Source organism: Microtus oregoni, unplaced genomic scaffold (assembly GCF_018167655.1).
Source record: "Microtus oregoni isolate MIOR12 unplaced genomic scaffold, Mior012 000017F_ref0000208, whole genome shotgun sequence".
Lineage (NCBI taxonomy): Eukaryota > Metazoa > Chordata > Mammalia > Rodentia > Cricetidae > Microtus > Microtus oregoni.
In genome coordinates this window covers 29,171,716-29,186,605 of record NW_024543076.1, presented here as the reverse complement: position 1 = coordinate 29,186,605, position 14,890 = coordinate 29,171,716, and the positions used below count along the sequence as shown (strand labels likewise).

The 14,890-nt window shown below is 36.5% G+C and overlaps 1 protein-coding gene across 8 annotated transcripts in view; it reads right to left on the bottom strand.

Annotated features, from left to right (window-relative positions):
- CUNH8orf34 (chromosome unknown C8orf34 homolog) overlaps window positions 1–14,890 on the bottom strand; it is a 381,887-nt gene that overhangs the window by 212,672 nt on the left and 154,325 nt on the right. For all 8 annotated transcript variants that reach the window (XM_041667625.1, XM_041667630.1, XM_041667629.1 and 5 more), the window contains one exon: window positions 11,920–12,086. In XM_041667625.1, the coding sequence (XP_041523559.1) occupies window positions 11,920–12,086 (167 nt within the window). The remainder of the gene's footprint in view (window positions 1–11,919; window positions 12,087–14,890) is intronic.

The window sequence follows — 14,890 nt, the reverse complement described above, 5'->3', positions numbered from 1 at the left end:
TTGAATAAAAATAGATACACAATGAATTATTATTAATATACATGAATACAGAAAGACAACCCATACTGACCCTGATAACAAGAGAGATGGAACAGCGATATTACAGGCTGATCAAACATCAGAATAGCACAGAGGAGATTTAATAATGATGAAAGTGTTGATGTTTCACAAGGATATAATCACCCTTAATATTTATGCACCTTACAACCAGCATTAAAATGTGTGAGGTAAAATTGGATTGAATTCCAAAAAGTAGAAATGAATCCACTCATAATCAGAAACTTAAAATCATAACTTCGCTTTAGAAATGTCAAATATCCAGTTTAATTTTGTCTTTATATATTATGCTATCATGGTTTAATCCCAAGTAAGAATTAGTGCTTTCTAGAAGTGCAATGTGTGATGAAATATAAAGAAAATATATGTACAGTTTTCTGAGTTGGACACATCTATGCATTGAGGTATAAAATATTTCCAACACCCAGGAGGTTTCCTTGTACCAATATCAAGTCAGTCCCTCGTACTCTACCATTCTGATATATTGACCATCAAATTTACCTGTTCATGAATGTATTATTATTAACTTAATTGAAAGTCTAATCACTGGTTTCATTTGCTCAACAGTGTTAGTAAATGCTGTGGGTCACTCACAGTTCTAGAAGCTTAAGTGTCCAGGATTAGCATCCAATTCACACATACTCACTGTCTATGTGAATATCGTGTGTACATGGAGATTGTTAGACAGACTTTTCTGATAACATGTGTTCATCTTATCTAATTAGCACACACCACATATGAGTCCGTTTAAAGTTGATTATTTCCTAAGAGAGTCACATCTCAGGTTGCAATAACATTGAACTAGGCTATTAATAACATAGAGGTGTCTGGGGACAGAACTGAGTTGATGGTAATGAAGATCATCCATATTCTTGGATGCATTGATATTTCCACTTCTTATTGCTGACTATACCACAGCTGTTGATGGGAGCACCAAGTGATTGGCACTTGGATGGTTTTCTACCGAGACTATTTTCAATAGTTTATTTTTTGACACAGTACAGCTGTGAGAACAAGTTTTATTTCCCCTGGAAACCTGCAGGGAATTTTAGATCACTGGGAAAGAACGTATTCAACTGTATAAGAAACCATCCAGACATGTTCTCTAAAGACTTCTCAGCAGTGCTTAAGAGAATTGATCACTCCATTCTTGAATGTTTGCTGTTTGGTCTTTAACTTTTGCCTGCCTAGCTGGTAAAATGTGGTGCTTTGTGTTTTAAATCATATTTCGCTGGTGGATAATGATGTGACATTCCTTGCATGTTTCTTACACATTTGTCTATTCTACTTTGTCAAGCTTTGCTCATTTTTCTTAGGTTTGTTGTCCTATTACGAAATTCATTTGTGTTGGTACTGTGTTTTCTGGGTGCAAGCTTTGACAGCTGTGTTGTTGGGATTGCTCCTGGCTACAGAGTGGAAAGCCTTCAACACTCTTTTCTCTTACTTTGTGGGAAGAAAGTTGCAATTTTAATGAGTCACAGTTTGTCAAGTTTTTTATTTTCTCCCTAGTAAATTTTTTGATCTCAAGGTAAGTTTTACATAGAACAATATTATGAATTCTAAATTTTATTTGAGAAGCTTAAAAGTCTGCTTTTATAATTGGGACTCATTTATCTAAAAGTCATTTTTAATGTCATAAAGTAGTTTTGAATTCATTTATTTTTGTCACTTTTCTCTTCCAGCAGAAATATTTTGAAATTGCTTTCTTCCTTTCTCAAACCACCTTCACTAAAAGCTAATAGGTCATATAAAGGTGGAGGTTTCCTCCTTTTCTTCCAAGCCCCAATGTACCCATTAATCTGTTTTTACACCAGAGCCTGACAGTCCTACTTGTTGTAACCTGGTGGTAATCTTGAAACCAGATGCTATAATTACATAATTACATCCATATTCTTCTTTACTTTTTATTATTTTGGCCACTATAGATCTTTATTTACATATAATACACATATACCACACATACACACATACCACACACAAGCATGAACACACACACATGCATACATACAGACAGTCTCAGTAGACATCCCAGGCTGGTCAAAATTGCAATCCTCTTTCCTCAGCCTTCTGAGTGCTGGGCTACAAGACCAGCTTCTTTCATTTTATATGATAGAAATGCCAAGTGTTTTAACCTTTCTTTCTACAAAACACTGTTTTCTCTAAGGCATTATTTTGGCTTTTCCCTTATCATTGTGTACTATTCGTTTGTTCCTATTTACCTTGGATGGCTTTTTGTTCTTGATCGTTTGTTTCCCTTTGATATTGTCCCCTGTTTATGATGAAAAAGTTGACTTCAACTTCCAATACTCTTCTAGACAACATAGCTTTCTACTCAGAAAAAGAAAGAGACAGGGAGAATAGAGGTAAGGAGGGGATGGGAAAAGAGAGGAACTAAGAATATTAATATCAGAATTGGTACAAGATTAATAATGAACAAGTACAAATTTTCTCGTCATGTCTTCTTTATTTTATAACCAAGAACTTACTTAAATCTTTGGATACTAAATAAATAAACACCATTAAATTAGATAACAAACACGAATATTTGTATTATAACACCAATAAGTTTTATAATAAGAACTCCTGTTTTAAGCATTTCTGTAGGAGAATACAAGTGTCCATGTATACTATTAAAGGAATATTGCTCTTTTGATTTTGACTTTTGCTTTTAAATGTATGTTCTTAGAGCTCTCTCTGTGTCTGTCTCTTTGTCTCCATCTCTCCGTCTCTCGGTCTTTCTGTTAAAGGCTTTTGTGTGGGACAGTAACCCCTCTCCCATTTTCAATTTCTCTTATCAAAACAAAAATGAAGTTGCTCAGAGTTTGTCTGGTCCTCTTATGCTACACAATGCAACACAAATAGAGACATAGTCTTCCTCTTAAACTACAAAACACACTTTTAACTCAGCTTCCAAGATATAGGACTCAGAGGGTATTTCAGTGTTATCAGTGCTATTTGAGAAGTTTCAGGTCATAAATGTCAAAAGGAAGATAACGGTATCTATTTAAATCTTGGGCAGGAAAAAGAATCTCCTCTTATTCTTTCTCTCCTCTCTCTCTGTCTCTATGTCTCTCTCTCTCTCTCTCTCTCTCTCATGCACACACAGACACGGGGGGGGGAGGTTTAATATATTTTATAGGATGCTGATTCTGTATTGAGAGAATTATAAAACATTGTGCAATCTGAAACAGGGTACAGCTTGGAAAGTTTTGGAAACAATTGAGTTCTTTAAGCTAGTCTCTCAAAGCCAGATCTCCCATTCTCATCATAAGGTGAGGTCCCTGCAGAATCTGTTGTCTGTAGTTCCACACCCCAGATGCTGTCTTTCCATGATATAGAACTGCCAGTGACCATGACTATAAATAATGGAAGCAGACAACCTGGCAATAAAACCTAAAACAAATAAAGAAAGTCATACCAAGATTTTTAGCTATGGGTATTTTTTAAAATAGCATGAATATTCACATTGCTGAAAAGAATTGCTCAAATTATCAGAAGAATTTGAACGTGGTCCTGCTCTTTTATAATAATGGTATTACATTTATTTCTAGGATTTGATCAAAAGCAGCAGGGAAAATGAGCTTCTTATGTTATGACTTCAGAAAGTTGTCAGTATCCATTTAAAAAGTATTAGAAGACCAACATCAAGATGACAGAACTTGTAGAAATATTTCCTTAATATATGGAGCAGACATAGGTATTCCTGCAGCCTCTCTCTCTCTCTCTCTCTCTCTCTCTCTCTCTCTCTCTCTCTCTCTGTGTGTGTGTGTGTGTGCCTCCCTTTGTTTGTTCTAACACGACCTCAATTTCATGCATTAAAAGGGAAGAAGAAAAAAGAACTCACTTGAGAAATTACATGAATTTTCTAGTTTGTCTGTTGGTTGAGAACTTTCCCATAAATTATTTTGCTTAGGCTGTACAAAACCTTAGCGCACATTTTTATTAATTCCGCTTTTCTAGCAACAAATCTGCGGGATGCTCCCGTTTTCAGATTCTACTATCTGGAACAGTGGCCAAGTGATAAACAAGGCTGTCTGTACACAGAGCGCACACTGTTCCTGCTAACTCCATACTCGTGCCGCTCCTGAAAGTTGATTCCCTAAACTTCACGTGAATTTCGTGTTACCCCACTAATACCATTCTATGTTAACCGCACAGTCTCTAAATGTCAGTAGTTAAAATAGCCCATTGAACACCCTACTGGTGATGCTTGGGAAAGTGAGCTTTAAAGACATTAAAACTAAGTAAAATCTAAGATTTCTAATATGGGCAAAGTCACCCACATCAAGAGAGACATTCAGCTCGGTTTTGTAGAAAGAAGCTAGGTTAAAAAAAAAGTAATAAAAATGATTAATCTTCATGAATCCCCGTCAGAGTACCTTCATATCCTTTCTATATACTTCTTAGTGATCTTTTACTTAAAATCTTTACACTGTGGGGTATTTATTGTTGCTAAGGATATTTCTTTTGGAACTTCAGAGACTATTATATTTGAAAAAAAATAATATAATAATTTCAAAAGAAATTTACTTATAAGAACACTTTAAATACTTGGGATTCCCAAAAATATACATATAACATAGTTGTTAATGGTTTTTGAAGAAAGTTTTATTTAACAAGAGCAACTGTCTGGGAAAATATATGGCAAGTTTTGTGAACATTATTTTCAGCTTTCTATGTCACTTGAGGATTCTGTTCGAAAATTACTAGACACATTGCTGGGCATATCATGATATAGAAATTTCTGGACAGATTCTGTTAGCTATAAGACCAGGTTTGAAGAAATCAGAAGAATTACAACATGTTTTTATAAGCTTTGGTTGTGATATTAAACTTCAAGCAAATGCTAAATTATTTACAATTCATTTGTATCAACTAATAAAATTATAACAAATTGTGATTCAGTAGATTTTCAAATGAGTCTCATATAAAGTAAAAAGCTCAAATTGCTAGTACAGGAAAATAATTACCATGACTGAACAAATCATCTTGGAATACCACATCACCATATATGAAGTATTTGGAAAAGGAATAATATTTAACACTAGTTTGAAATTTGGTTTTCTCATTAATACAGAACCAAAATTGTTCAAATATTTTCATATTTATTAACATAACTTGAAAGCAGTATTAAATTTTGTGTATTTTAACAACTTCATTACTTGATCTGTGAAGAATCATGCATTACAATTCTAGATTTTCTGTTTTTTAAAAAAAATATTTATTTACTTTTATGTGCATTGATGTTTTGCTTGCATGTTTGTCTGTGCCAGGATGCTGGATCCTCTGGAACTGGAGTTACAGACAGTTGTGATCTGCCATGTAAATGCTGGAAACTGAACCCAAATCTTCTGGGAGAGCAGACAGTGCTCTTAACCATAGAGCCATCTCTCCAGCCTCAGTTACAGACTGAATTTGCTACTGCACCCATTTTCTATTCTTTCCCATGCTTTGTCTTTATTAGTATGAACCTCTGCATATGCACAAAATAATTTTGTTTTCCTCCTATAAACCATGCATTATAGGAAAAAATAAATCTAGCAATCTCCTCTGCATTCTAAACAAGTATCAGACATCACCGCCTCTGCTTAGCAGATGGCAGGCTTGTGTGAGGTCACCTGTTCGGCCTCTGTGCCCTTTCTTTCTGAGCATTTCATTGGCCCTGAGAGCTCCGTGTCTTCCTGTGGGTAGACATTGCTGCCTCGTTAGGGAAAGCACAGATTTTCTTCTGCCTCCAGTCACATAAAACAGACAGGGGTTAAAAAAGAGAGTTTTGTTTGGGAGAAGAGTTTTGTACATAAATTCATGTCCTTTTTTCAGTATTCCTGTCATCTACGATGGAAGAGGAATGTGTCACTTTCTGAGAATATCTTGCTTCCCCATGTCTTTGCCTATGGAGTAGGGAGGGTATGTGGTGTCAGCAGCATTCTAAATCTAATTGCTGGTAACTCGGAACTTAGTATAAGATTAAAAATCAACATAAAAGCAAAAATGACAAAACTGGCAAGAGGCAGCCTAAAAAATGATTTGGTCTTTAGAAGTAGAACACAGGTCTCTAACCATGTCACCTACAGCACATCGCACGGTGGCTCACACCTCACAAAACGGTTAGTGAAAAGCCACAGCACACGTATGAAAAACACATTAATTGCTGCCATTAGAGGTAACAAACCATGAATGTTTTAGTCCAAGCAATCAATATATATTCAGCAAAACTACACACAAATAACTGGAAACAGTTTTCCCTTATTCAGAAATTTTCACCTGAGGTAAAATAAACATTGTGAACAATTTGTCTATGGGTTTAGAATTTATTGGCAAACTACTAATTTTCTTCTCCTGGATCAATGTGTTTTGTTAAGTGGCTGTTTCTCACAGGCAGAAAGTGCAACATTTCTTCTCACATGCCATGCAAGTGCTAGCAGGCGGTATATGTTCTGTGGCATCTTGTATTTTATTTATTTAAAGAGCAATCTCCACCTACAATATCTATTGCTATTAGCAAAAACTCTGATATCTCCGAAAAGAAAAAAGACCCAAAGAGTGAAGAGAATGAAGCATGCATAGAATTTCAAACACAAGAAAAATTAAACTAGACAGTAAAAAAGGAGGGGAGTAGTACTTAATGAAAGAAATAATCTCACGTTTTAATTTAATAAAGTAGAATCCGAAAGCAATAATTTTTTGGGATTCATGCAGGAATAAGCACAGTTACTCTCAAGTCAAAGTATTCACACTACCAGTGTTTCTGTACGGTGAACAGGAAGCAAGGCAGGAGATACAATACCAGCAACTGTGGGAGCAAAAGCTTGTCAGCAAGACCTCTGTTTCCAGAAGTCACTTTAAATGAGTGGGGGTGACTCAGAAAGCTTTCTCATGAATGATCGACTCTCCTAACGTACTGTACATAACTTTTCTATTAAGATTCTTAGGAGTTCAACCAATTGCTTGCAATGGAATTTACTGAAGTAGTGGGAAAGGTAATTTTACTGAGTAAAGCCTGATTTATGAGCTGCATTTAAATCTAATGAAGAAAATCCTGGGTGCAGAGAACACTGCCGTCTTGTTTAAAGGTGGACCCATGCCATAGAGCTTCCCAGGCAAGTCAAATCATGAAAATCAGCACCCATAATCCAGACTTGTCTATTTGTTCCAACTTGAGGTATTACAAACACTCAGACCCGCTCTGTAAGCGATAGATACATACTTAAAACTAAACCTGCGAAAACTGAATGAGGGACTTGAGAGACAGAGCATGCCCATCCACTTTCCCACAATATCCACCCTTATCTCTAAACTCTAAAGATCAAATAACTTTTTAAAGTTAAATACAATATAAGGTAACGTTCCTCATGCTGTTCATTATTCTTGCCTGGCAGCAGCACAGTTTGCCTTGTGAAAGCGTGTGCTGGAAGATGTTCTAAAATGGCATTAAAGCTGAAGGAGTTAAGCACAGTATTAATGTTTTTGGTTCAGACAGTGACTGTCTGTTACAGCATTGGCACAGGCAATGATAACATGGAAGCCATTTGAAGTTCCAATTCAGAAGCGTGGATGCCAACACAGGAGCAGAGGTATTCTACAGGGGAAATATTTAGCATGTGACAGATAGCTCACACAACTTTAGGATGTCTTAGGTTGCACTGGTTGAGTTAGTGAAATTATAAAAATCTATTTGCAGCTCTTCTATAAGGTTTAGTTAATTGTGGTGATCAGCTGCAAATTAATGGAGTTTGTTGGACTATCATATATATATATATACAAAACCTACTTGAATTAAGAACATTTTATTCAATATATTCAATACTAACCTCTGAGTGTTTTTAAAGTACTATATCTTATAGTGTATTTTCTCTATAATGGCCACTAATTTTCATTAATTTACTTTTGTACTATACTGAATGAATTAATATTTTAAGCAATCTTCAATGTTATATTGAAACACCCAGTAGTTTAATGCTTGAAAGTCTTCATAATTTTTATAAAGAATCAGGTTTATAAAGATGTTGGTATATCTTAAAGTAACAACCTATAGTAGCTGCTATTGTGACTCATCAAATAATCAATTCAATAAGGAAACAAAACTGGAGAGACTTGTGTTGATTGTATCTTCTGTTTCTGACTGGCTTTCAGATGTCGTCATTAAAGTGTAGGCATATAGGTAAGGAATTTGTAAAAGACATTTGGGGCCTCTTTCTTTTAATTCTTACGCCACAGTGACAGCATCTATCTCTCATCGGATGCAATGGCCCATTCTTGTCTTATAGCAAATTTCTGATGGAAGAAAGACTCCAGGTTAACCAAACACATGAGAGTGAATGCTTATCTTTCCAAAACTGCATCGCAGTGCAGGAGAATTGGCTGAAAGAGCACCACACCTTAGTGAGTCCCTCTAGTAGGTTCACTTACATTTCACTAACGTGTTCATTTAGTCGGTAGGATATTATAACCCTAAAAACTGTATTCAGCAAGGACTGCCACTCCAGTTACACTTAATTATTTATCATAATCAAGAAAAATATGTTTATAACAACCACGTTTATTTGAGGCAATGGAGAGTTGATTTAAATTAAGTTTTAAATTTATATAATCTTAAGCTAAGGCCAAAAAGTATAACTAAGTATGATTAATGGTTTTAGCATCTCTGCAATACGAATTTTAGGTATTTCCCTGTGTATCAAATCTCAGAAGGCCCAAAATATTTTATAATAGTCAAAACTAAAGTGTATAATAAAGTAGTTGTACCTTTAAATTCTAGTTTTATTTTTAATGAATATAAATTGGCATAAACTACATAGAAAATGATCAAACAGGTATTACTGTTACAGTTATAACATGATGATAAAAACATGCAGCTTAGGGGAAATGGGATGGCATTCGCACAGCTAATGTCCTTCAGTAGCCCCTTAAGTTCCCCTTGAGGATAAAGGAAGAGAACCTACAGAAGCTTTGGGGAACTCATCTTGTCTCACACTTTTTTTGAAAAACTCTTGATTTTAGCACATGTTTAGGAAGTGTGATCTCTGTTCACTTTAATTATCATGTGCCTCATCAAAATAATTGAGACTGTATTATGTTTATGGTTGAATACTTCATCATTTGAGGTGAGCATGAGGATGTTTTTCAGCTGCATTTTATATATCTAGAGTCACTTTCAGAAATACTTAAAATTGGTATCTCTTTAAAACTCAAAGTTCAGATACTTCATTCTCTGATAGATAATATTAACTTAACGAGGAGTTATTTATCCACTAAGAATTTATAAGTAGGATTTAAAGTAGTCCAGTATAAATTAACATAAAATGGATCTTAAAATATATTTCCACATGCCTAATAGTTTGCAGAATAAATGTACAGACATACAATTAAACAGTTGTGAATATATAATCAGCATATATCAACAACACTACATTTCAATAAAGACAACAACAAGAATTAGTTTTATTTATATCTACTACTTTCACTAAAAGATTACCCCTTAAGCCACCAATTTTATTAATGGGTAATTCATTTATATATTGATATTGGCTAAGAACCATATTTTTTACTTATCAGTTCACATTTACAGATAACTTCCCATGCATGTTACATTTTCAGCTAATTTTATTATGGCATAGATAGTGACAAACTGAACCCTTAAAAACACATTATATCAAACTCATTCTGCAACATATTGTAGATTCTCAAAGGATATTTTAAACACCAGGATCTGTTACACCTTAATAATGATTCTATGCCTAAATTTTGATTTCCCATAAATTTTCAAGGTATTAACATCTGTGTTTTCTTCAGGTGTATGCAATCACATTTTTCTCTGGAATCATTTCTTAAACCAGGGCAACTGCACATGGCATTATTGAAGGCTTGTTCTGTATGCTTGAACATTTCCTGCCATCATAGGAGCTCTCATCACTTAGAGCGTGGTGTCGCCACCAGCCACCAGACGGGAGCTGTGTAAGACCTCATAGTGAAAGCTTTCGCTATTCTTTACCATTAAACCTGGTCAGAACACAGGTTAAATATCTACAGTGAGAAGAAGAATGAATGAGAGCCGGTTGCTAATGGCTTATCACGAGGAAGACATCTAGGCCCCCTCTGGTCTTCATCTTAGAAAGCTGGACATTTGTGAGGAGAGCAGGGGAAGTCTAGAGACAATCAGCATGGAGTGAGCCTCCTTAGAGTCCCTTGATCAATTCTTTTGCTGTCACTGACCAGCAGGGAATCCTCTTACAGGCACAGTCACCAAAGGTCCATTACCTATGTGAACAAGCCCCCAGGAGTCTGCCCACCCTCCACTTCTCCAGCTTATACCTCCTTGCTCTCCTTGACTAAGCAGAGAAACCAGCTTTTTCAGACACGCTTGCCATGATCCCTGCCCCCACTTCTGCACTAAGAGTCACCACTAAAGACAGCTGTGATAACACAGGTAGAGAACAAGGTGGAAGTGATGAGTTTACATTTTTGATCTGGCTGCAAAATTCCTACAAACAGAAATGACTTTAATTTATGTCCTAAGATCAAAGTCTGTGTAGCGAATGAAGGAAGGAAGAAAGTGTCATGGCAAGATCGGCTCTTCCACGTGCATGATTTGTAAGTGGGCAAATAAGAGTTAATTGCTTAAAAGAAAACAAAGCCCAATAGTATCTAACGAAAAGTGTCATGATACAGTCTCCTTAATTCTAGACTCAAGGTAGGTATGAGACCATTAGAAAAGATCTTCAACCATGCCACCAAGAACTGAATGACACCTTTGCAGTTTTATGCATGAAGACCTAAAATCACTTATTGAAAATAATTTACTGCCATCAGCATTAATTCCTAGAAATATGGCCTAGAATTTTAAATAAAGTACTTTTCCTGTGCATTCATTTCTGAATGTAATTATATTATTTCTTCTCTTTTCAGTTTAAATATAATGGTAGGTTGTTATAAAAGCATATCCAAATTGTCCTAACTAATTCTATATAAAAGAATAAATAGTACCACTCAAATAAAAACACACCATTTTACATTTGGATTACTTGCAAAGAAAATTTCATGTTCCTGTTATGTAAAACTGATATTCCAGTCAGGCATGGCAGTGCACTCCTTTAATTCCAGCACTTGGGAGGCAGAGGCAGGTGGATCTCTGAGTTCCAGGCCAGCCTGGTCTGCAGAGTGAGTTTCAAGACAGCCAGAGCCACACAAGGAATCTTGTTCCCCTTCCCCAAAAAAGTGATTTCCCAAAATGAGTTTCAATTAATTAAAATTAACCATTTTTATGAATAAATTTCTATTGGAACAAGATTACATACTTGAACCACCAAAAAAAAAAGAAAGAAAAAAACCTACAAAAAGAAAACTAGACCTACCACATGAATGAAGTTTTGTGAAGGTACTGAGTCTCTGAAGACTTTAAAATCTATGCAGAACTTCCTATCAGTTATGAAAAACATCAAACATCAATTTACTGACAACATCTTTCAATTTTACGATATTTTTCTAAAGCAACCTTACAATCAGAGGGACTTGTGAGGAAGAGGGTATATTTTAAAGACAATAGGTGTAATCAAAAAGAACGAAACAGACAGATTTGCATTTGATCACAATTGCACACGGAATAAAGTTGGAAGAAGTCAGAGTGTGGAGCGCTGCATACACGGAGCACACAGTGGAGTCTAGGGAGTTTTACACATGCGTCCAGGGATTCAGTTTGCTTCTTACATGCAACTTTATAAAGCTCTAATGGAAAGAAAGTGTACTCTCAAGGGCTCCCTTTGCCTTAGACGAAACTACTCAAAATGTTTAAAATCCCTCAATTCCTGCACACCTTTACAATGCCAGAAAAGAGGAGAAAGAGAAATGATTAATTTTTAAAATTACCCAGCAACTCCATTGCATCGTCTTCATTGTCAATGTCTTCTTCTATGACAGATGGGGTGGGGCTGTGGACAGACTCGAAGGAATCCTGGGAAAGCATTGCAGCCAGAAGTTTCTTATGCTGCTGCTGCTGCTGTTTTAACCCTTTCGTCTTGGGCTCCATCTTTAAGCTGAAGAAATATTGATGTGTTAGCTGTGGCCGGTAATGAAAATCTACTGAACTAGTGCACTCTCATTCCACTACCATATCACATAAACGTAGGGCACATTGTTTGTTTTCCCCCAGGATAAAGAAAATAGCATGTTTCTGACACATCCCTTAGTACTCAGTTCATCCCCCAGTGTGGAGATGCAAGCCTCCATGAAGTGTTTCTTCTGATTGCTGCCCCAGGACTCAGACACATACTTATCAGCTTTTTTGATCTTGCAGGAGCTAGAACATCTAAATCATTCCCTGATTTCAGCAACTGTATGTCATATAAGCCACAAGTGTTAGAATACTGGTGGCATCTTGTTTTATTCATTTTAATCAAAACCTACTACTTACAGTCATAGCTTCCTCCCTCCTGCTGCTCTGTGACTCCCTGTGGTCACCTCCTTTGTTTTCATTCCCTCTCACCTTAGGGAAAGTTTTGCTGGACCCAGTTCCACTAGACTAATGGTCCATAGCACTTTGGGTGTTTCCCTTTGCTCTCATATTTTAGATGAGAAACTTTTCCTATTCTAATGATTGTTCCCATACAGGCAGCTTGATATTTAACTCTGCCTGCCTCTCAAATTTCTTCTTTCGGGGCAGATCAAATGCAGTAGCAGTTAAGAATATTTGCTGCTCCTACAGAGAAGCAGGGTTCAGTTCCCAGCATTCCCATGACAGCTCACAAGTTCCAACACCTTCTTTATGGGCACCAGACATACACATGGTGCACAGATAAACATGCCCGTAAACACTCACACATGAAAAAGAAAAGTTACACTTGTTGTCTAAAAAGATTCCTTCTTTGATGCTGCTTTCTAGATGCTTACTTAAGTTGTTTTTCTGTGTAAAATGCCTGGGCATTCTCCCGCCTTGTGTTCCATAGTTTCTAGCTGTTCATTAATTTTTCAGCTGTCACTCCCAATTTCTTTCCAACCTACCCACTTTCCCCTTTCTTCTTGGCACTTGATAAGAATTTCAGTCCTTTCCTTATTTACCCACAGGTCACTGAAGCTGTATCATATGTATGTGTGTGTGCTGAGTGCATCTCTAGGCAACACATGCATGCAGAACCAGAAGCCGGCATCGGTTCCCCTGAAACTTGAGACACAGGTGGTTGTGAGCAGCTTGATGTGAGAACCAAACCCAGGTCCCCTATAAGAGCAGCAAATGCTCTAAACCTCTGAGCAATATCTCCAGACTCCATATCAACTTTTCTCTTCAATCTGTTTTCTCTCAGTTGTTCAGAACAGGCCAATTGAATAGATCTGCTACCGTAGTCTCTAATTCTATTGTCTGTCAAGTCTGCCCTACCACCAGGATTGCACTCTTTTTATTTCTGTGGATTCTTGTTAGTGCTATAATTTTCATGACACTTCTATAATCTGTGTTTCATATTATTATTTTGTATGTTTATTTATTACCAGGAATCTGCAATTACTCATGAAAGCATTTTTATGATGACTGCTTCCCCTCATTTCCAGGTAATTCTACCACCTGTGTTATCTAAGGCAGACATCAGTACTGACTTTCAGTACTCAGGCTGTGGTTTTTAAGATTTTGGGCATGAATGGTATTTTATAAAATTGTGTCTTGTATGATTTGGCTATTTTGTTAGGGCTCTGTGTGTCCTATGCAATTCTCATAATTTATAAGGCACCCACTATAAATGGTTATTGTGTTACTGAATATATATATATATGTATATATATAATACATATATGTGTGTGTTAGTGAATATATATACAAATATATACATATACGAAAGGAAGAAACAAAAAGAATTAAAGGGATCTGGTCTCAGTGATGGGCTGTTAAAGAGAAGAATGAGAAGCAGGGTAAATGAGAAGCAAATGGTGTGCTCTGGGTTCTAGTTTTGGGTACCAGAGAAAACGATAGAGAAGGAGATGATGAGAGGTAGTGAAGTACCTGAGATGATATTAAGATTCCAGAAAATGATAACAAAAATCTAAGAAATTATAGAGGGAGGGAGTGGGTGAAAGGGTAAAATTCAAGCATAGAAAGAAAGTGAGAGTCTAGGTTTGGAGCAGAGCTACTTATGCTGCCTGTTTTGTCAAGCCAGATAGAGCGCTAAGAAACGATATGTTCACGAGGAGACTGACATGAGGATTGGTTACATTGTTGCTATGAGAAAATTTTGGGTAGATGTAAAGGATGACTGATGGGATTCCTAGGTCATGTTTGGAAGACATATATACTATGGAAAAAGAAAAGCAGATTACTTAAGAGAGAAGGCAATGGGCAAGGATTATCGGTAGAGATCACACCTCCTTTTCCTCCAGCATCACAGCCTAAGAACAGAGGAGGTGGAAAGAAGGCTATGATGCAGGCAGTCAGGAAGTGCAGAGTGCTGGCTAAGATGAGAAGAAAGGATGGGTGGGTCTTCTAAGGATGCTGGAGGTTCTGCACACATTCAATCTCTTCCAAAGAACACTGGGGATTCTGTACACATTCAACTAAAAACACTAGAGGCTCAGCACATTCCTGAAATAGATGACTGGAAAGAGGGACATTTTGGGGTCAGGAAGAAACCCGATGAAAGGGAAACTCCCAAGAATCCACAAGAATGACCCTAGCAATTGCAGATATGTAACCTGAACTATTATCTCCTATAGTCAGATTAGTGACTGCCCTAATTGTCACCAAAGAGTCTTCATCAATAGTTAATGGAAACAAAAATAGAGCCCCACAGCCAATATTGGGCTGAGCTCTGGGAAACCTGCTGAAGAAAGGAATAATTATAGGAGCAAAAGGAGTCAA